At 40.3% G+C, this 23090-nt stretch overlaps 1 protein-coding gene across 3 annotated transcripts in view; it reads left to right on the forward strand.

Annotated features, from left to right (window-relative positions):
* Positions 1–15542, forward strand: part of NAV1 (neuron navigator 1) — a 194221-nt gene extending 178679 nt beyond the window's left edge. For all 3 annotated transcript variants that reach the window (XM_073666612.1, XM_073666613.1, XM_073666614.1), the window contains 4 exons: positions 226–422; positions 747–865; positions 6275–6472; positions 9293–15542. In XM_073666612.1, the coding sequence (XP_073522713.1) occupies positions 226–422; positions 747–865; positions 6275–6472; positions 9293–9388 (610 nt within the window). In that variant the 3' untranslated portion in view covers positions 9389–15542. The remainder of the gene's footprint in view (positions 1–225; positions 423–746; positions 866–6274; positions 6473–9292) is intronic.
* The last annotated feature ends 7548 nt before the right edge of the window (positions 15543–23090 follow it).

Raw genomic sequence — 23090 nt, forward strand, 5'->3', positions numbered from 1 at the left:
TTTATTATTGTTATTACTATTTTTTAATATGCTCTATGAAAATTACATATCCCGTGAATTTTTTTAAACTAATTTTCTGTCTGTTATTTTTTTAATGACATGTAATATATTTTTATAAATGAAAATCAAATATTGATATGTTCAATTCATTTGAGAGTGCATCTTGGATATTGCGGAGACTAATTACTGTCGCTCACTGAATTGAAATTATTTTGTCTTTCACAGGATGCTAACTTTCTCTAACAACGTGGAACCAGCAAATGGTTTCTTAGGTCGATATTTACGACGAAAACTACTAGAGTCTGAAGGAGGCATTGGAACTGGGCATGGGGAGCTACTCAAGATTCTTGACTGGGTTCCCCGACTGTGGTACCATTTGCACACTTTCCTGGAGAAGCACAGTACTTCAGACTTCCTCATAGGTATACAAAAACAAAATCGCCTTACCTCATCTTCTCCCAATATTTGCTGAACTTCATCTTTTATTTTTTTTACTTTTTCATTCTAATTTCTTCTTTGACACACATTAAATTCCTACATGCCTCTCAACAGTGTCAGACATAGCATACATCAGTTTCATTATCATTGTGCAACCTAACTGATACCTAAAATTGGTGATTAGTGATACATGTGGCATAATAAGTATTTCTTAGTTATTAACTTTCATAGATCTTTTACTTGTAAAATGGGTTGGATGTCTTTCTTCCAATAAAGGTTTGGTAAATATTCTTTTTTTTGTTTTATAGGTCCCTGCTTTTTCTTATCCTGTCCAATTGGAATTGAGGATTTCCGTGTATGGTTTATTGATCTGTGGAATAACTCTATTATCCCATACCTTTCAGAAGGAGCCAAAGATGGACTTAAGGCAAGTGTGCTACTATATTATGATACTATTCCAATTTTAACCAAGTATTTCAAGGATTTGCTTCATGTGAGAAGAGGTCCAAGAAACTGAAGGAGATCTCTGTGTTTGTTTAGCCTATTTAATTTGCTAAAGAAAGTGAAAATGTTGGGAGTACAAATGCATCTGCCCTTACTTTTTCTCTTGGCTCACCATATCCTGAGATATGTGGCAGAAAATTGCTAGCTTTTTAAAATTGGTTTAAAATGGGAGTGGGAGCTTCAGTCATCTACAGCGCTCACTTTAACTCCTGATATCACAGGCTGGGTGGCATCTACAGCTGCGATTTTGATGCTGAAAAGCTTTAAATGAGCCCAGAATTGCTTCCAAAATGAGATATAACCATATGTAGCCACATTGTATCTCTTACAGGTCCTCTTCAAAAGGGTTATTTTCAAGTTGTGTCTTGAGCATCACACAGCTGTCCAGACTCTGTCACTTTCTTGTTTCTGGTAGTCACGCACTGCTCCTTTAATGACCGTTTTGTGACAGTTTGGGGCAACTGCTTTGGGGGCTGGTGAATTTAGGACTAATAACAGCAGTCAGTCAGGAGCTGAAAGGGAAAGGAAGGTAAGCAGTTCACTGATGTATAGAAATCAATGGACTGGAGAGAGCTGACTGATAACTCAGGAGTTAACTCTTTAGCCTGGAATGTAGCTACTGCATACTTGTAGTTGTAGCTACTGGCTCTGGTAGTTGATTTTAGCAAAAAGTCTGTACACTGTGTAAGCTAAAATCTCTCATAGCAGGAGAACAAGAGCAGATAGAAAAGCAAGTAAATTGCAAACTTGTTTAATTTCATGCTCTCTAACTATCCCAATTTTATAACATGAGAATACTCCTTCAATAGTTCTGAATAACTATATACTATGCATACTGGAATCTCATCTTGAAAGATTTCCTCTTGAGAAGACCAATTTTAATGCAATTTTGAGTAGTCATCTCAAAATATATATGTATGTAGTTATATATGTATGTATAGATATAATCGTCCACCTATATTTAACAAAAGGGCTGACCTGTCAACATACCTTTCAGTCATTTTAAAAAATAAATATAAATATATAATATACATATATATATATTTTTTTTTTTTCGCTACACAACCTTTGGCAACAGTGACTGCCTCCGAACATTTTTGTAGACATCTGTGAGCTATTTTCATGTTTTGGCTTTACGTTTCTTCCACTGCAAATCTCTCTAGCTATAGAATGTCTCCATGGTTTTTTTCATTATAGCAGATTTGAGCCCTCTCCAAAGATTTTCAGCTGAATTGTGACCTGAACTCATTACTGGCTAGTTTAAAACAGTTCATTCTATTGCACTATTGGATGTGTGATTTGTGTTATTATCCTGCTGTTCTATTCAAACCTAGTTTTCTTATATTTGGGAGCACATTTAGCTTTAAAATGATTTGATAATCCTCTGATTTCATTGTTCTTATAACACATTCAAGGTCTCCAGTCCTAGAGGTAGCAAATCAGCTCTAAAACATTATCACTGAAAGTAGGATGCCATTTTCATTATAGGCATCATTTTGTTGTCAATAAACACAATGCTGGAGCGCATTGCAATGGGCTCTAGTTTAGTTTCGTGTCCATATGACATATTATCAGAAGGATTGTGGCTATTTTTTATGCCTTCCGTCATGTAGTGAGTGGGTTCTCTTCGACCTTCACTATTAGACACCATTTTTTGTTCTGTGTGCAGCTTTGAAACCATCACCATCAGATGCCTCCAGTTCAGCCTAAAGTGCTTAGAATGCTCTACGTGGTTTCTTTGGCACATTTCAAACCAGCTTTCGTAGGTTTCTTTTTCATCTTTCAATTTTCCTCTCTACACTTCATCCACGATGTTCTTGACTGTTCCTTGAATAGCAAACGTCTTGATAACATTTCGAATCGTTGAAGCCTTGTCTTTATGAAAAAGGAAGAGGGAATAAAACTGGCATTTTCATGCATCAAAGTCATTGTTCAAAGGCTGTTTAACCTCCTTTCCAACATATGTCAATAAGACAGCCTATGTTGGAACCCCATGTATGGTACAGGCTCAAGAGCTGAACTAGCACCATACCTTCCATATGCTGGCTGTGTTACATAGCCGGCATCTGTCAGCATCTACAACGATGAGAGCTTACTTCCGTCGCTGGAGTTTAACCATTTAGATGCCACTGTAAATCATTGACTGGCATTTAAATGACATGCGTGCACCAGGGCCCCATATTCTACTGAGTGGAGCCAGGCACCATAGAGCTATCTTGGCTGAACTGCCCTGATGGCAGCCCTGTAGTTATACTTCATCTTAGCTAACAGCTTATTTCCATAGAATATACAATCACTACTACCTGCACCAGTGACCCTATTCCCTCACGTCTCCTTCAGTCCCTTTCCCCTGCTGCACCACTCACCTAACTAAAATATGTTTCCTCTTTCATCTGGTATCTTTCCCTCCTTCAAACACGCCTGCATACATCCATTACTTAAAAAAACATCCCTCTACCAGAACTGCGCTGCTAACCACAGACCTGTCTCTTATCTCCCCTTCATTTCTAAACTCCTGAAATGTTTGGTCCACTTCTGTCTAATCCACTATCTCTGCGATAAAGCTCTTCTTGATCCTTTACAATCCGGTTTCCACTCCTTACACTTGACTGAAACTACCCTTACTAAAGTCTCTAACAGCTAATCCTAATGGTTACTACTCCCCGCAGATTCTCCTGGATCTCTCTGCAGCATTCAATAATGTGGATCACCAGCTCCTCCTCACTATGCTCCGCTCTATTGTGCACAAGGATACTGCTCTCTTTTGGTTCTACTCTTACCTCTCTGACCGCTTCTTCACTGTATCTTTTGCCGGCTCCTCTTCCTCTCCTCTTCCTCTTACTGTCGGGGTTCCTCAGGGTTCAGTCCTAGGTCCCCTCCTCTTCTCCCTATATACTGCTCCTATTGGACAAACCATCAGCAAATTTGGTTTTCAGTACCATCTATATGCTGATGATACCCAGTTATACACATCGTCTCCTGACTTCAGTACTGCATTACTACAAAATTCCAGTGATTGTTTTTCTGCTGTCTCTAACATCATGTCCTCCCTCCATCTAAAACTGAATCTGTCAAAAACTGAACTCCTTGTGTCTCCTCCCTCTGCTGACCTTGGCAAACCCAATATTGCCATTTCCATGTGTGATTCTACCATTACTCCCAAGCAGCACGCCCGCTGTCTTGAGGTTATTTTTGACTCAGATCTTTCCTTCAATCTCTACATTTGATCACTAGCTCGCTCATGTCACCTACACCTCAAAAACATCTCTAGAATTCAACTTTTTATTACCTTTGACTCTGCAAAAACTCCTACTGTTGCTCTTATTCATTTTCGTCTGAACTATTGCAGCTCTCTACTAATCGGTCTCCCTCTTATTAAAGCGCATCTGTCAGCAGGATTGTGCTCAGTAAACCACATACACTGTCGGGTGGGCGACATTACACTGATTAATATGATACCTTGGTTGATGAAATCCGTCCTGTGGTTCTTGTGTGATCTTTACTTTCAATTTGGAGATAATGATATGCTCGTGCTTCGGGGCGGCCTGTGGGGGGGGGGCGCTCTATCTGGTGCTCTGCTTATTTATTCAGCTATATGCTCTTATGACAGGTCACAGTGCCTTCACTGTCCTGCCTCCTATTTTACATAGCCCCGCACTACTAGATGCATTATGTAAAATAGGAGGCTGGTCAGTGAGCTGCCATAAGAGCATTCAGATGAATATGCAAGCAGAGCACCAGATAGAGCCCACCCCACAGACCGTCCCGAAGCACGAGCATATCATTATCTCCAAACTGAAAGTAAAGATTACACAAGAACCACAGGACGGATTTCATCAACCAAGGTATCATTTTAATCAGTGTAATGTCGCCCACCTGATAGTGTATGTGGTTTACTGAGCAGAATCCTGCTGACAGGTGTGCTTTAAACTTTTCCCTCTCCAATCCATCCTGAATGCAAAAATCAGGATCATATTCCTCTCCAGCTGCTACACCGATGCCACTACCCTGTACCAGTCATTGCACTGGTTGCCCATCTGCTACAGAGTCCAATATAAACTTATCACTCTCACTCACAAAGCTCCCCACAGTTCTGCACCACCCTACATCTCTTCCCTCATCTCTATAACCCTACGCGTACCCTCAGTTCCGCTAATGACCTAAGACTAACATCCTCATTAATCCGAACCTCCCGTCTCTGAGACTTATTGCGGGCTGCGACAAATCTCTGCAATTCACTACCCAAGACAATTCGATTACTTCCCAATGCTGCGACTGATCTCTGGAATGCACTGTCCAGGACCATTTGATTAATTCCCAATACCTACTGTTTTAAGTGTGTCCCAAAAACACATTTCTTTAGACTGGTCTATTACCTCACCTCAATTATGCAACTATTCCCGTTTTGTCTTTACAACATTTGCCTCCAAATTTGGTCCCTCGTAGCATTTGCTGACACACCCTCCATTCACTTAATGGGATTGTGCACTACTAGGATAACCCCTTCTTAAACTATATGTTCGGCCCCAATAAAATAAAAAAACCTATACTCACCTCCCAGGTCGGCTCCGTTTCAGCGGTGTCGTCACTCGTGGTCCCGGGGCTTTGATGCGGTGGAATGACACGTGAGCCCGGCGCCCAATCAGCACTGGCGTGTTCCCGCGTTCGTACGAATTGAAGTCAGACTTCAGCTGCAGCCTGGACTTCCTCTTCATGTTCAGTTTGTCCGAAGGCGGGGACAGTGACACCAGCGCTGATTGATCTGGTAGTGGACAACCCCTTTAATAGCCCTCGGTATCTCTACTATACATATACTGGCTGGTGACCAGTACATGCAGCTTTATTTGAATACCCTATATATTATATTGATGGCTGGACCATATAGGAAAAGCACTTTTTACCATCCACCTTTCATGTCTCCCCTATTTCCCCATAGATTGTAAGCTTGTGAGTAGGGCCCTCACTCCTCCTGGGATCTGTTGAATTATTTGTTACTCTGTTATATATTTATTATATCTGAAATCTAAAGTGCTGCGGAATATGATGGCGCTATAGAAATAAAAGTTATTATTATTTTCAGTTATAGATGAAAGTTCATATTCATATAAAATCTGAAAATCTGACCTGTAAAAATGTGGTGGGCAATTGCATGCATATACAGATCACTTAGTATAGATATATTTTAGAATATCAAGCAAAACAAAATAAATAATTTTATGTGTCTAGCTTTAGATTTTACAAGATTAATTTTAGTTAAAATATTTTATATTGTATTACCCAAAGCTAAAATCTGTAGCTCTGTGCATTCTTTTTTCTCTCCTCATTACCATAGGTTCATGGACATAAAGCCGCCTGGGAGGACCCAGTGGAGTGGGTTAGAGACACCCTACCCTGGCCTTTGGCACAACAGGATCAGTCAAAGTTGTTGCACCTGCCACAACCCAGTATGGGTACCAGTCTCTCAGCATCACCTCCTAGGGAACACATTGTGAAGGAATCCCCACCAGCTTCTTTGGAGTCAGACCCACTGGTATACCTTATTAAAAGTATAAATTAACACTTACAGCTTTGTTCACAGTTCATTACATCCAATGAGAAAACCACAGAGAAAACATCCCACCATGTGCACTGAATGTAAACTTGCAGTATATGACTTTACACCATACAGTTGAATATTTCATCCATTGGTTCCTATACTAAAGAAAAGTTTACTATGGTTTTTACTACAGCAAAAAAAAGGAATGGCAAATATACTTTCTGAACATATGTCAAAATAACACTCTTTTGGCATATGTTGGGTTACTTGGTCTATAGGGGTGCACTATATGGGCGCACTATATGCTTCAGGAGCATACCATATACTAGTGCATATACAATAGTGAAAAAAGTAAGTTAATTCACCAAACGTTTAATAGTATAAAAAGGAATGCAGTTATTTTTTTATCATTATTTCTTTACAATGTTTGAAAAGTAACAATAATCGGTATGTGTAGGTAGCCGCCTTAGAAGTCAAAAGAAAACACTAGATATCATATAAATACTCTTCTTTTAGAAATTGTCTTCAGCCGTTTCAGAACACTTAGTGGCGAGCATGGGCACAGTTATAGCACCCACAGGATTTGTTACTTTGTTTTCTCAAAGCTCTAAACAGCAAATCTACATATTGTGCAGTAATGTGGCCGCAAGGAGCATTATGGCTAACAACTATGCATATTTTTCTTATGTTTACATGGAAATGCTGAGAAATAGCATGGAATAAGCAACAGCATCCAGTTGAATACATAAAAATGATGAGCCCCAAAAGGCAAAATCCCTAACTAATCTGGCACCTCACCCCCCAAAAAAAACAACTATTCATTGAAGTAGGTGGGGTCATGGCGCTTAGATGGAGTCACAAAAGGGCATACTTCCCAAGTTTTAAATATGGAGAGGAACTTGTATTGCAGCACGTAGATAAAAATATGCCCTCATTTAAACCCCTTAATGTTCTCCACCCACTTTAATACCACCCAAGAGTATGATGCCTCCCAAAATGCTCCCTTACACAATTTGATACACCCATAGTGAATTCCTGAACACAATTTGCGCCCACAGAACACTTCACACAAAGTGTACACAATTTTTCCCAAAGTACACAGCACACATACAGTATGATGCCGTCACAATGCCCCAACACAGTGTGATACTGCTGCCACAGTGCACCCAATACAGTATAAAGTCTCCACAGTGCCTTCCAACACAGTATAATGCACTCACAGCCCCCAACACAGTAGAATGCTCTATAATGCTCACCACACTATGATAATCTCACAGTGATCCCCAACGCAGTATGATGCCCACACAGTGGCCACCAACACAGTATGATGCACCCACAGCCCCCAACACAGTAGAATGCCATACAATGCTCACCACACTATGATAATCTCACAGTGATCCCCAACGCAGTATGATGCCCACACAGTGGCCACCAACACAGTATGATGCACCCACAGCCCCCAACACAGTAGAATGCCATACAATGCTCACGACACTATGATAATCTCACAGTGATCCCCAACGCAGTATGATGCCCACACAGTGGCCACCAACACAGTATGATGCACCCACAGCCCCCAACACAGTAGAATGCCATACAATGCTCACCACACTATGATAATCTCACAGTGATCCCCAACGCAGTATGATGCCCACACAGTGGCCACCAACACAGTATAATGCACTCACAGCCCCCAACACAGTAGAATGCCATACAATGCTCACCACACTGTGATAATCTCACAGTGATCCCCAACGCAGTATGATGCCCACACAGTGGCCACCAACACAGTATAATGCACTCACAGCCCCCAACACAGTAGAATGCCATACAATGCTCACCACACTATGATAATCTCACAGTGATCCCCAACGCAGTATGATGCCCACACAGTGGCCACCAGCACAGTATAATGCACTCACAGCCCCCAACACAGTAGAATGCTCTATAATGCTCACCACACTATGATAATCTCACAGTGATCCCCAATGCAATATGATGCCCACACAGTGGCCACCAACACAGTATGATGCACCCACAGTCAATACTCCAGTTTGATGCCCACACAGCTCCCTTCACAAAATAATGGCTCCACCGCTTCATCCCACTCAGTATGATATCCCCCATAGACCCCCAGTCACACAGTATGAAGGCCCACATTGCCCCCTACACTGTATGATGGCCCCAACAACTCCCCACAGACTATGATGGCCCCCACACCATATGATGCCCCGACAGCTACTCCACACAGTATGATTCACCTACACATATTATGAGGCACCTACAGTGCCAATGTACTCCCACCACAGTTTGATACCCTCAGTTTGTTATCACACATTATGGAGACCTGCAGTTTCCCCACAAGTATTTACTTAAAAAAAACTACACGTCTAACCCTGTCACCCTCAAGTGCTAGTTCAGGCTGTACTATGTGCAGACTGCAGCTCCACACAGTAGGCTTGGTCTAGTGATATCCTCACGCCTGCTGCCGTGAGTCTCAGATGCACAATCTAACTAGTGGAGTAGAGTCGAAAGCACATTGTATTCACCTGTAACTACATCCTGAAGATGCTGATACTACTGACGCCAGGAAGGGTGAAGAATTGGAAGAGGAGCATAGTACATAACCTTATAGTTGCTAGTTTTCATTATTTGTTAGAAGTACTCTTTAACTAGAAATCTTACCAAGGAATTATTTCATGAGCCATTTGTTATTTAAGGTAGTCAAAGATGATGTTAGCATAAAAATAACGAGAGGAGAGGGATTTGATTCCCATGCCAGTTACCAAATTGATCCTTTTTTTTGTCTTGCAGATGGCGATGCTTTTAAAACTTCAAGAAGCAGCCAATTATATTGAATCACCTGACAGAGAGACGATGTGTGACAGCGATCTATCTTCCACCATCTGAAGAGTCTGATATCTTCTGAAAGCCGTCTAAAATCACAAAATGGAAATTATCCTCTATACAATACTATAGTTGCAAAATGGAGAGGGATTGAATTAGTAGGATTTAGTCTGTGTATTCAACATTTTATACCTTATTTCAACTGTAATGCCTAATAATTATGCTATCCTGGCTCAGAAATCAATTATTGCTACAGATTGAAGCATTTTTTTAAATTATTTTTTTTATTATTAGTACGGAAAATTAACAAGACAAGTTTTAGGAGGAAGCTGTGTTTTCTTCTTTTATTTCTTATATCTTAACCATAATTCCCAAGCCTGACTACTAAGTATTAATAAATAACTCCATGGATGGCATCTTCTTTTGCCAAGGACAAAAGAGGTAGTTATTGTTTTTTTTTTATACTGGAGTAGAAAATAGGAAACCGTTTTGTTCAGTTTCAAGACTGTTATTAGTATAACTGTACTTCCTAGATGAAACTTTGACAGCTATTATTGAAACGTATGATCGTCAGCTTTGGATAAGCATTCATCTTTAATAATGTAACTTGTTTTCATGCAGTCCAGTTTTGATCCAGTGTTTGATGTTTTTCATTCCGAAACAAAGAAATGAATTAAAACTATAAAAAAGGGCACTATATCAAAACACATCAAAGCTGCACCGAACTGCACTGTGTGGACCGAACATAAATATAATTTCTTCCGTGAAGCATATTTCTCATGCCATTCTTATGTCTTCTCTTGCTGCCAGTAGCGATCCCCCCTTCCCTCAAGAGCATGCCAGGTGTAATGTCTGGGTCATATATACTGCTAGATATTGTTCTACAGGTGAATAGTTCTAATTTTTAATAAGAAAAATAGGGGTTCATTGTGGCCCCCTAAATACCAAGAATCACACAGTGAAGAGCCTTGTGGAACAAACTACAACTTGGCAGGTTTCTGTGGAATACTAAACATTATATTAAACCAAGGATATACAGCATAACTGTGATTTCAGGGCACTAAATTGGGATATTTAATTGAAGAAATTTGAATGATTTGTTTATTTCAGTTTAAATATATATTCCATTATTCTCATATTATGCAAATTTGTTATATATATACATATATATATGTCTCCAACCTGGTACTACTGAAATCCTACATGTTTTGCAGAATTCTGCTTGACAAACCTCACCCAAGTGACTTAAAGCAAATGATCAATACATTTAATCATTATAACCTGGAAAAGATTATCTGAATTCAGTATTATGGTGGAAAAATAATGAAATGTTCATATCGTTATGACAGATCTTTCATCAACAAGTGACCACTTTAGTGTCAGTATGGAGTAAAGCCATTGTGATCACACTGAAATGTACCCCAGCACCCAGTGCCAAATTATTTTATTCATGTTTTAGTTAATACAGCTGAAAAATAGCAATGTGGGATGTGTGCTAATTTCTGGATCAACATTGACACGATCCTTAACTCACATTATACAGTGGGGAAAATAAGTATTTGATACTTCTGATTTTGCAAGTTTTCCCACCTACAAAGAATGGAGAGGTCTGTAATTTTTATCGTAGGCACACTTCACCTGTGAGAGACAGAATCTAAGAATAAAAATCAGAAAATCACATTGTATGATTTTTACATAATTAATTAGCATTTTATTGCATGAAATATGTATTTGATACAATAGAAAAACAGAACTTAATATTTGGTACAGAAACTTTTGTTTGCAATTGCAGAGGTTAGACGTTTCCTGTAGTTCTTGACCAAGTTTGCACACATTGCTGCAGGAATTTTGACCCACTCCTCCATACAGATCTTCTCTAGATCTTTCAGATTTCGGGGCTGTCGCTGGGCAACATTGAGCTTCAGCTCCCTCCAAAGATATTTTATTGGGTTTAGTTCTGGAGACTGGCTAGGCCACTCTAAGACCTTGAAATGCTTCTTACTGATCCACTCCTTAGTTGTCCTGGATCTGTGTTTTCAGTTCATTGTCATGCTGGAAGACCCAGCCACGACCCATCTTCAATGCTCTTACTGAACGAAGGAGGTTGTTGGCCAAAATCTCGCGATACATAACCCCATCCATTCTCCCTTCAATACTGTGCTGTCATCAGTCCCCTTTGCAGAAAAGCACCCCCAAAGTATGATGTTTTCCCCACCATGCTTTACGGTTGGGACAGTGTTCTTGGAGGTTGTACTCATCTTTCTTCTTCCTTCAAACATGGTAAGTGGAGTTCATACCAAAAGGTTCTATTATGGTCTCATTTGACCACATGACTTTCTCCCATGCCTCCTCTGGATCATTCAGATGGTCTTTGGCAAACTTCATATGGACCTGGACATGTGCTGGCGTGAGCAGGGAGACCTTGCGTGCCCTGCAGGATTTTAATCCATGACGGCATAGTGTGTTAGTAATAGTAATGTTTGAGACTGTGGTCCCAGCTCTCTTCAGATCATTGACCAGGTCCTCCCGTGCAGTTCTGGGCTGATTCTTTACCTTTCTCAGAATCGTCCTTACTCCATGAGGAGAGATCTTGCATGAGGAACATTTACAGCCATCTTGTGTTTCTTCCATTTTCTAATAATTGTGACAACAGTTGTTGCATTCTCACCAAGCTGCTTGCCTATTGTCCTGTAGCCCATCCCAGTCTTGTGTAGGTCTACAATTTTGTCCCTGGTGTCCTTAGATAGCTCTTTGGTCTTGGCCATGGTGGAGAGGTTGCAGTGTGATTGATTGTGTGGACAGGTGTCTTTTATACAGGTAACAATTTCAAACAGGTGCAATTAATACAGATAATCAGTGCAGAGTAGGTGGGCTTCTTAAAGAAAAACTAATAGGTCTGTGAGAGCCAGAATTTTTGCTGTTTGGTGTGATCAAATACTTATTTAATGCAATAAAATGCAATTTAATTATTTAAAAATCATACAATGTGACTGTCTGTCTTTTGTTTTTAGATTTTGTCCATCACAGTTGCAGTGTACCTACTATAAAAATTACAGACCTCTCCATTCTTTGTAGGTGGGAAAACTTGCAAAATCGTCAGTGTATCAAATAATTATGTTCCCCACTGTATATGTATCTTACTCAGCTCTGCATAGATGTGAAACTATGAAAGACTTGAAATGACTTGCTTTCCCAGTCATTTTTAATAAATCTGGATTTTGAACCCAAAATCATTGCAGGTGGCAGATCTCATCCTAAAACACTGCTATTTTGGTGGTAGAGATAAATGTACAATTGTGCAACAGCGAGAAGATAAATCTTACAATGTGTAGATGCTTAGAAATAGGATCCCACCTCTCCCTTTCCCACAATAATGTCGCTAAGTAAATAGAACTGAACATTAAAGTTTTAGAATAGTTTTATTACGGATAAGTTTATTTTCTGTGCAGCTGCTGCAGGTGTGAAACTATTGGCAATCTTAGTTGTAGGGGCATTTTGTGCTGTTTCATTTGATGTATTGTCAGTGCTGACTCTCAATCAATGACTTAAAATTTATCTAAATTGCACTTTAGTGTCAGTTCCCCTTTAATGTTTTCTGTCGTTTAATACATACAGGTAAGCAGATTTAGGGGTTTAGTGTCTTTACGATCTAAAGTAGCTTTGTCAGGTCTCCTATGCTTCCATATCTAAGGGTATCATTTGATAAAGGAGGAGCTGCTGAGCTTGGAAATATATGGATTTCTATGGCTTCATTTGGTATTTGAATGTAAAAGGTAAAATTTCCATGATGAGTTTTTGGTGCTGCGTATTTTCACTGTGCAAAAAAAAAGTTGCATCTTAGGGCTCTTTCACACGTCCGTGTGTCCGGTACGAGTGGTGACAGTTTCCACACATACCAGAGACACTGACACACGTAAACCCATTCAAATCTATGGGTCTGCGCACTTGTCATTGTGTTTCCATGGACCGTGTGTCCGTGTTCTCCACACGCTGACATGTCCGTTCTTTTCCGGATGCACGGTCCGTGTGTCATCAGTGTGACACGTACCGACGCCTGGGAATCAGTGTACATTTAGCGCTGTTCCCAAGCACCGGGTGCTGAACGCTGCCCTCATCATTGTTCCTTGCTTGCGCTGTGATCAGCATGAGCAAGAGACAATGTTGGTAGTAGTAGTGTCTATTCCCGCATTGTGTCTAACTGTAAAAATAAGAATAAAATAATAAAATCCTTATATTTAGCTGTCCGGAGATGTCCCCGGCTGTAATCCTCTGACCACTGACACCGAGGAGCCAGGGAGAATGAGCCTCTCCAGCAAGCGGGACCCTACACTGAGCGGAGCGGAGTGCTGGGACACCACTTGTGAGCTCAGTGCAGCTCCGGGGCCCACTCGCTGGAGCGGCTAATTCTCCCCGGCCCCTGGGTGTCAGCAGTCAGAGGATTACCGCCGGGAACATCTCCGGATAGATGAATATAAGGATTTTATTTTTATTTTTACACAGGAGCACTGTGGGAGCAGACTACTACTCCCAACATTGTCTCTTGCTCGTGCTGATCACAGCGCGAGCAAGGGACAATGATGAGGGCAGCGTTCAGCACACAGCGCTTGGGAACAGGGTTAACTGTACGCTGATTCCCAAACTGCAAAAACGTGGAAACGACGCATGTAAAAAACAGAAGCATAAAAAACGCAATAGTCTAATGTACATAATAGGTGCAGAAAATCTGCAACATCGAAAACCCACCAAATACTCATCGTGGGAACTTAGCCTAAGGCCATATTCACACATTTACTTCAGTATTTGTAGGCAAAATCAGGAGTGGAACAATCAGAGGAACAGTATAATAGAAACACATCACCACTTCTGTATTTTTTACTTGTTTTTGTCTTACAAATACTGATGTAAAATACTGACCAAATACTGAACATGTGAACATGGCCTAAACTGCTAGCAGGGCTGATAGAGAAAGCCTGAGAGTCCTGATTACCATGCCTGCGCGCAGTGATTGATAGCTTTCCCTCCATACAAACCCATACAGAAATGCTGTCAGTCACTGACATATAAGATGTCTGTCTACCTGTACGGAATGAAATCCTAGAAAAGGACATATTCTCCAGACTCAGTTTCTACCCTCTCTTATTATATAGTGTCGTCAGAGTATAAAAGCTCACCTGACTGATCCACTCGGAGAACCAGTCTTCATTCTCCATTCCAGTTAGTGAGAAAATGATGGCTGGTACACGCGGCTAAACAAAGCCATATGGAATTGGTGCTAAGAGCCTCTTTGGTGCTTTAGAGCCTTATTGTAGTAGGAATATACTACTGGCAAAAATACCTGTCCTTAATACCATGACTCTGTGCCTCCTACGTTTACCCCCAGTCTGGATATTATTAGGATGCATCTGAATCTTGGACATACTCTGAATGTTTCTATGAATCTTTCATACTGAAGTCATACATAAATCATCTAAATTCCTACCAATTAAATTCAGTAGAAGGTTAAAATTAAATATACCTCATAATATGCTGTTCAGTACCATATATCAGTTCCTATAAATATCATTTCACATGACAAAGAAATGCTATGACCATAGAAGCAAGATTCTTGGCAGGAAAGGACAATTGGCATAGGACGCTACTGGCCACTGCCAGAAGATGACGGTGGAAATCTGTAAATCTCAGTACATTGATACGGTGCATAAAAAAGTAACAGAAATTGTAGAGTTGAAGTGAAAACAGTGAAATATTCAGCAATATTTATAATGAAGTGAAAATAAAGCAATCAGTTGTGTCATGAGCCTTTGTAAGAACAAAATCACAATACCATTTCCCAGACAAATACTTTTACTTAAATAGATGTTGTCTTGTGCGGAACTAAAATGCAAGTTTTTGTAGCATTCCCATAGGAAATACGGTGACTTCTGTTAATATTGTATTTACTGAAAAGTCAGTATATAGCCTTTATTAAAAAATCAGAAAGCAGATAAAAACTCGTTATAAGAAAAGGAAAATCCATGAAGAAGCAAGAATAGTTTTTGCAATTTTACCGTTGTTTTCCATCCATTCAGAACCATTGACTTTTATACAGAATCGCAGGTGCTAGCAAAGGGATTATTTTACAGTTCCCCTCTCAGAAGGCCTAAAATTTTGCTGCTGTTTTTTTTTTTTATTTTGTTTTTGTTCTGATCAGGCAAGATTTATAATGGTGCTTATAAAACCACAAGGAGTATATTCACACATGGCAATTATACAATGCTTCGCAAACATCAATTCACCCCCTTTGAAAAGTAATATTTTAATCAGTATCTCACTGAATACAAGAACAATTTCCAAAATTTTGACAAGTCTGAGTTTCATAGAATATTTTTTGATCCAAAACATGAAAGTAAGGTTAGTAATATAATTTTTATTACAAAATCTTCAGTTTTACTCAAATTAGTTGATGCAAAAATGAATGAACACCCCAATAATTGATATGTCATTAAAAACCCAAATAAACACAAATAACCAAAAGGGGAGGATGACCCAAACATAGATAAAGTGGCACAGTGCAAATATCAGACGTGCCCTACTACATATATAGGTCGATCACCAGAAGGCTATTTGACCCTTTATAGTAAACCTTTAATGTATACCTGCCTAACCGCGGAGGTTGCCACCCTAAAATGATAAGTGACAGTGGTGCCCCCGCTCCTTGACGACTGGCTCTAGGATGCCCTATAGATGAATGGGTTAATGTGATTGAGGACCATATAAAACAATAGTACTGTTAGCAGGTATCTAAGGTTAAGCAGAAAAGCAATACTTATCCATATAGCCCTATTGTCAATGCCTCAACGCATTTCCCCATGAACAGGTTCCTCAGGAGGCCAATAATGATGACATCTTAATAGCATAGCAAGCCCAGCATGACATACTGCCATTGAATCACTTTCACCCTGTCCTTCTTCAGTAGTGCAACAGTGGTCTTAGATGCATATTTTGGATCATTGGAACTTTGGAAAAGTGCACTTAAGGACACTGCTACCACCATGTTTCACTGTAGGCACCATGCATTTAGAAAAATTAATTTAGAAAAATGTATGGTGCCTACAGTGAAATAGTGATGGCGGTGGCAGTGTCCCTATGCGGGGCTGCATGAGTGCTGCTGGTGTCGTGGGGCTACATTTCATCGATGGTACCATGAATTCACAGCTGTACTGCTCTATATTGAAAGGGAAGATGCTACCATCACACTATACCCTTGGTAGATGTGCATTTTTCTAACATGACAATGATTCTAAACACACATCTAAGGCCTTTGTTGCATTTTGGAAGAAATCAGGGTGAATGTGATTCAATGGACAAGTATGTCTCCTTATCTGAACCCAATCGAATATCTATGGGGAATTCTGAAGAGACAAGTTGAGCATCACTCTCCATTCAGTATCCAGGCTCTAAAAGAGGTCGTTCTTGAAGAATGGGAAAAGATAGATGTTGCATTATATCACCAACTTATTCACTCCATGCCTTGAAGACCCGGTGCTGCCCTTTAAAATCATGTGGGACATACAAAATACTAGAAGTAGTGGTTTTTGATGGGTGCATTCATTTTGCATCAACTAATTTTAGTAACACTGAAGATTTTCTAATGAAAGTTATATTATTAGGCTATGTGCGCACGTTCAGAAATTGCTTGCAGAAATTTCTGCAGCGTTTCTGCACCTCTTGGCAGCAAAAACGGAAAATCTGCAGCTTTTACATGCTTTTTTGGTGCGTTTTTACTTGCGGATTTGCCATGTGTTTTTTCAAATGCATTGTATAGGCAAAAACGCATGCGTAAACGCACAAAGAATGGACATGCTGCGTTTTTTTCCGCACATGAAATCCGGTCAGGAAAATTCCTGATCATGTGCACAGAATTTGCAAAATGTCATAGGAAGTCATGGGATAAGGTATGTAACGCTTTTTTGGCCCATTTCCACGCTGAAAAACACTAAAAACGCACTGTGTGCACTTAACCTAAACCTTACTCTCATGTTAAGGGTTAAGAAATATTCTATGAAAGTCTTGTAAAAATTTGGAAATTGTTCTTGTATTCAGTAAGATATTGATTTCGTTTTCAAAAGGGGTGTACTTTATGCTGAGCACTGTGTATATACAAATGTAATTTGAAAATAAAAATTGCATATAAATACAAGCATTTTGTTGCATCAGATTTACCATTTTCTGTTGCAGCATTATTGCACTGTATAAATATACCCTAAGACATCAGAGGCCTTAATTCAGGGTGGGACCTACAAAACACCCCCCTCTCCATTTGTACACAAGCTCTTCTATTGCCTTTTATTTTAGTCCCAGTCCCAGATGTCTTTATCACAAAATATTTGGGGCAGTTTCATTCTGGTAACCTGTAGCATGTTGGTTTTTTCAATGTATTTATAAAGTTGTACCATTGATAAACATATATTCAATAATAATTTTTATTTGTTTTTTTTTTTTGTGAATGTTCCCAGTTAAAATGTGTCCATCTCAAAGTTAATAATGTATTCTTTGTTATTGTTATAAACTAAAATATAAGTGGATATAATGATACTTAAAAGGGAACAAGAAGTAAAAAATGTGGAAGACAATAAACAAGTTCAAACCACACTATGGCAATGAGGAATTCATTTCTCAAAATGAAACATTTGTGTTGACTGTTTTTGAACTTCAATGCGTGCTTGAGCCTTATATGCCTCTTAAATGCGTATAATATATATATGTAATATATATAAATATACAGTATATGTATATATACTGTAAGGTGGCTAATGGTCGCATAGTCGATGGGAGGTATGTGTCACAGAGATGGCTGGTCTCTGTGATGTAACCCGGAGTGTTTCTCTACTGCACGTAAGCACTAAGAGGATTGGTGCACCTAAACCGGGTTATGGGTAGTTTAGAGAGATGGACAAGTCTAGCTACCCACATACCTCATCTCTGGGTGTGATTAACAGCCTATATAATGGAGGCTGTTGTTTGGCACATTGTGTGTCTGGAGGGAGAAGGCCTCCTGTGTGTGGTTGTTTCCAGGCTGAGCCAGTGTACTGGATGCTAACCAGCCTGTGTGACCACAGCACTGGCTAACCAGAGACTTTGCTAAAAGGACTGTTTTCTTTGTTTTCTTGCCTTATAAAAGGGGTTGGGACCATCAGTTGTGTTGTGCAGAAGTCTAGTGGATACACAGCTGATAGTCCTACTGAGTAGACTGTTAGAATTTGTATTATGGCAAGAAAAAAGCAGCTAAGTAAAGAAAAACGAGTGGCCATCATTACTTTAAGAAATGAAGGTCAGTCAGTCTGAAAAATTGGGAAAACTTTGAAAGTGTCCCCAAGTGCAGTTGCAAAAACCATCAAGCGCTACAAAGAAACTGGCTCACATGAGGACCGCCCCAGGAAAGGAAGACCAAGAGTCACCTCTGCTTCTGAGGATAAGTTTATCCGAGTCACCAGCCTCAGAAATCGCAGGTTAACAGCAGCTCAGATTAGAGACCAGGTCAATGCCACACAGAGTTCTAGCAGCAGACACATCTCTTCAACAACTGTTAAGAGGAGACTTTGTGCAGCAGGCCTTCATGGTAAAATAGCTGCTAGAAAACCACTGCTAAGGACAGGCAACAAGCAGAAAAGACTTGTTTGGGCAAAAGAACACAAGGAATGGACATTAGACCAGTGGAAATCTGTGCTTTGGTCTGATGAGTCCAAATTTGAGATCTTTGGTTCCAACCACCGTGTCTTTGTGCGACGCAGAAAAGGTGAATGGATGGACTCTACCTGCCTGGTTCCCACCGAGAAGCATGGTGGAGGAGGTGTGATGGTGTGGGGGTGCTTTGCTGGTGACATTGTTGGGGATTTATTCAAAATTGAAGGCATACTGAACCAGCATGGCTACCACAGCATCTTGCAGTGGCATGCTATTCCATCCGGTTTGCGTTTAGTTGGACCATCATTTATTTTTCAACAGGACAATGACCCCAAACACACCTCCAGGCTGTGTAAGGGCTATTTGACAAAGAAGGAGAGTGATGGGGTGCTACGCCAGATGACCTGGCCTCCACAGTCACCAGACCTGAACCCAATCGAGATGGTTTGGGGTGAGCTGGACCGCAGAGTGAAGGCAAAAGGGCCAACAAGTGCTAAGTATCTCTAGGAACTCCTTCAAGATTGTTGGAAGACCATTTCCGGTGACTACCACTTGAAGCTCATCAAGAGAATGCCAAGAGTGTGCAAAGCAGTCATCAAAGCAAAAGGTGGCTACTTTGAAGAACCTAGAATATAAGACATATTTTCAGTTGTTTCACACTTTTTTGTTAAGTATATAATTCCACATGTGTTAATTCATAGTTTTGATGCCTTCAGTGTGAATGTACAAGTTTCATAGTCATGAAAATGCAGAAAAATCTTTAAATGAGAAGGTGTGTCCAAACTTTTGGTCTGTACTGTATATCTAGGGTCTCTTTCATTATAAGGCGAATAGTGCAATTACACCATACCTTCATGTGTGCATGATATGATAATGTCGTTCCCAAGCCCATCACTTGCAAGTTTTACAATTCTAGTTGCGTACCCCTTTAAAAATACTGTGCGGTGTCCCACCAGTTTTAAATATTATGTATCTTGTGAGCATATAGTAGGGTGACTATACAATGAGCAAACGTATGTGTCCCTGTATGTTTGGAAATAGCATGTCCTCCATTGTATCTGGTGTGTGTTTCTGCATATATGAAGAGTGCATTTACATGTGTGCATTTATGTATGTAGTGACTGGGAGCTGATCAAGATTTAAAACCTTTACGGGCCTGTGCACACGTTGCAGATTTGTCGCAGATTAGCTGCTTTTTTTCAGTGCAGATTTGTCACAAAACCTGAAGGGATACCTGATGCCAGCAAAGTGAATGAGAATCCTGAAGTGTCATGCACACGTTGCTTATTTGTGACTAGCAGATTTGGTGCAGATTTAAATCTGCAGGATGTCAACTATTTCAGCGTTTTTGCTGCAGATTTCACTCATACTAATGAGTGGGGAAAACCTGCACCAAAAACATATTAAAAACATGCATATTATATGCTCTGTTTTTTCTAATGCAGAAATTTCTCTACCAAATACTTAACGTGTGCACATACCCTCAAACCTAAGGTTTAGAAAAGGGTCATAAAAATGTCAGCTGCAACTTACTGGCATATGTAAACCATACCATCAACTCAAAAAAGAAGATAAAGTGGAAGATAGCATCCACCAATCATATGGTCAAGGGGAGACTTAGGCCCCAATGCAAGTAGACCGTCATTGTTTATTATGGCCTTGATGAGAGGAGTGCTGGAGTCAGAGGCTTCTGATTCATTAAGAGGCGCACACCTTAATGACTCAGGCTCTTCTGACAAGTGGCGCGCACTTCCGTGTGCACCTCACCACAAGGCCTCTTTCACACGTTAGTGTGTTCGGTACGAGTGGTGACAGTTTCCACACGTACCGGAGACACTGACACACGTAGACCCATTCTAATCTATGGTCTGCGCACATGTCAGTGTGTTTCCACTATATAAAAAGGAGAAAAAGCCACAGGCATTGAAACCATGCATACCCAAGGTATAATTTAATTATATCAAATTTTATTAGGCATTTATTTGGAAAAAAAAACAGAGCAGCTACATAAAAGTAGTTAATAAAAACATTAAAAAAATCTTGACAAGGGTAGGATAGCCCATTGCACCTTGCAGCAGGTGTATGTGTGTATATATATATAATACAGAAATATACAAATCTAGGCTAGCTATAGAAAATTACGTTATATATGAAATATGGCCCAAGTACAGACACTACTAACATTATCATTGTCCCTGCTGGTGCTGATTGCAGCGCTGGCAGGGAACCATGATGAGGGCAGTTTTCAGCACCCTGCACTTGGGAACATCGCTAACTGTACACTGATTCCCAATCGCAGGTACGTGTGATCCTGATACGGGACGCATGTGACACACATGGACACATGGGACACAGGGATACAGGTTTTTCCGGTACCGGAAAAAAACGGACGTGTGAAACCGGCCCAAATCTTACTCCAGTAAGTGTAACGAATACCGCAGCTTGTCATGAGATGAGCAGTGGTTACCATGCCCCCATCCTGTCCCAGCTCCACCCACTTTGATAGAGCTGGGTGATCGTGGTGTGAGAATTCCATAAGTCACAACATTTTAGCACAGCCTTGTGTTAATAATGCCGTGGTGTGTGGTTTATCAAGGGAAGTCACAATGTCACCCCTTTCGCAAAAAGTGCCAATTCTTAGCAGTAAAGACCAATCTTCAGGAAAGAAACAGCAAAAACAGACATTTCTTACATCAAGAAAGTCCTCTTCATATGGAAGTGTGTAGAGCCGCTGAAGCTAGTAGTGTACTCCACGCTATACTTAACCAGCATCTATACTGCCAGTCAGTGACATCCCTGAAGCCCTCGGAGTACTAGTGGAATTACAGTGTGGGATGTGCTACCTGCCGGAGAAGCTCCATATGCTTCAAAGTGAAGAAGACTTTCTTGACCTAAGAAACTGCTCTGTTTCTTTCCTGTAGATTGAACTTTACTAGAGAGAATCTACACTTGATGTGATTTACCAACATAGTGATTTCACTGGATGAAACATGCACTACGGCCATGGCTGCATCTAGTGTTCATGCTGCCCTAGTCACTCTAAATTGTGATGCCCCCTACTGATAATTCAGACTAAAAGTGCCCATACCCTTTAGATTGTAGTCCCCCATACACACCAGATGTCTGACAAAGTCGCCGTATCACCGGGTTCGGCTGACAGTCTAATGGTGCCTGCGGACGAGCATATGAGAAATCCAGAAAACTCTTGCTGATTTTTTTCTAATTTTCATCAGATTTTATTCCATGTGTCTTTTTTTTATGCCCGTGTGTGATCTGTTTTTATGCAACTACTTTAAAATATGTACCAGCACACACGTACAGCTTCCCAGGTTTATAACAGTTATCTATCTATAAACATTGGATGCCACTTGGATGTTTCGTGTGGGGTTACATTTTTTTCTCTCACCCATAGAGTTGAATGTGTGAGTCTCATCCGAGAGTTGGTAGAAAGTAGTGCATGTTGCCATTTTTTGTTCTCATGGACAGTCGGACCAGGTATAAAAATCGTTCATTTGAACAGCCCTATTGAGTAACATTGATCAGTGCGCGATCTGATCAAAAATCACACGGTACATGGCCGTTTTAAACGCTCGTCTGCATGAGCCCTAAGGCTACATTCACACATTTCCATTTCAGTCTTAAAATCCAAGAGAAACAGACCAATTCTTTCAAAAGTGTCATCCTAGTTGTACCTAATTGCTTTTGTGTGTGTAGAGGTGTCGTTGCTTCCAAGCCAATAAAAAAAAAACTTTGGAAGATCATGTTTTTACTCGTTTATCACTAAGCAACAAATCCACGATGCAAATGTGAAGCCTCCGATCTGTATCCGAGTCTCACGGATCCCCATTGGCTAGAATGACCGGGTCTGATCGCGGGTAGGATCAGAATGAGACTTGCTCTGAGTCACAGGGATCTCCCTACCTGATCCATGCTTTTACAGATTTGTGAATACATCTATTCTACTCTGAGACTAAATGCTGCTTGAGGAAAAAAATCAAAATTGGACAGCACTCGGATGTGAATTAGCTTAAGGCCATGGCCCCACTATCAGTATTTGGTCAGTATTCAGTCAGTATTTTTTCTCAGGAGTGGGAGCCAAAAC

This window comes from Phyllobates terribilis, unplaced genomic scaffold (genome assembly GCF_046119375.1).
Source record: "Phyllobates terribilis strain yellow unplaced genomic scaffold, ASM4611937v1 Scaffold_2__4_contigs__length_985480577, whole genome shotgun sequence".
Classification (NCBI taxonomy): domain Eukaryota; kingdom Metazoa; phylum Chordata; class Amphibia; order Anura; family Dendrobatidae; genus Phyllobates; species Phyllobates terribilis.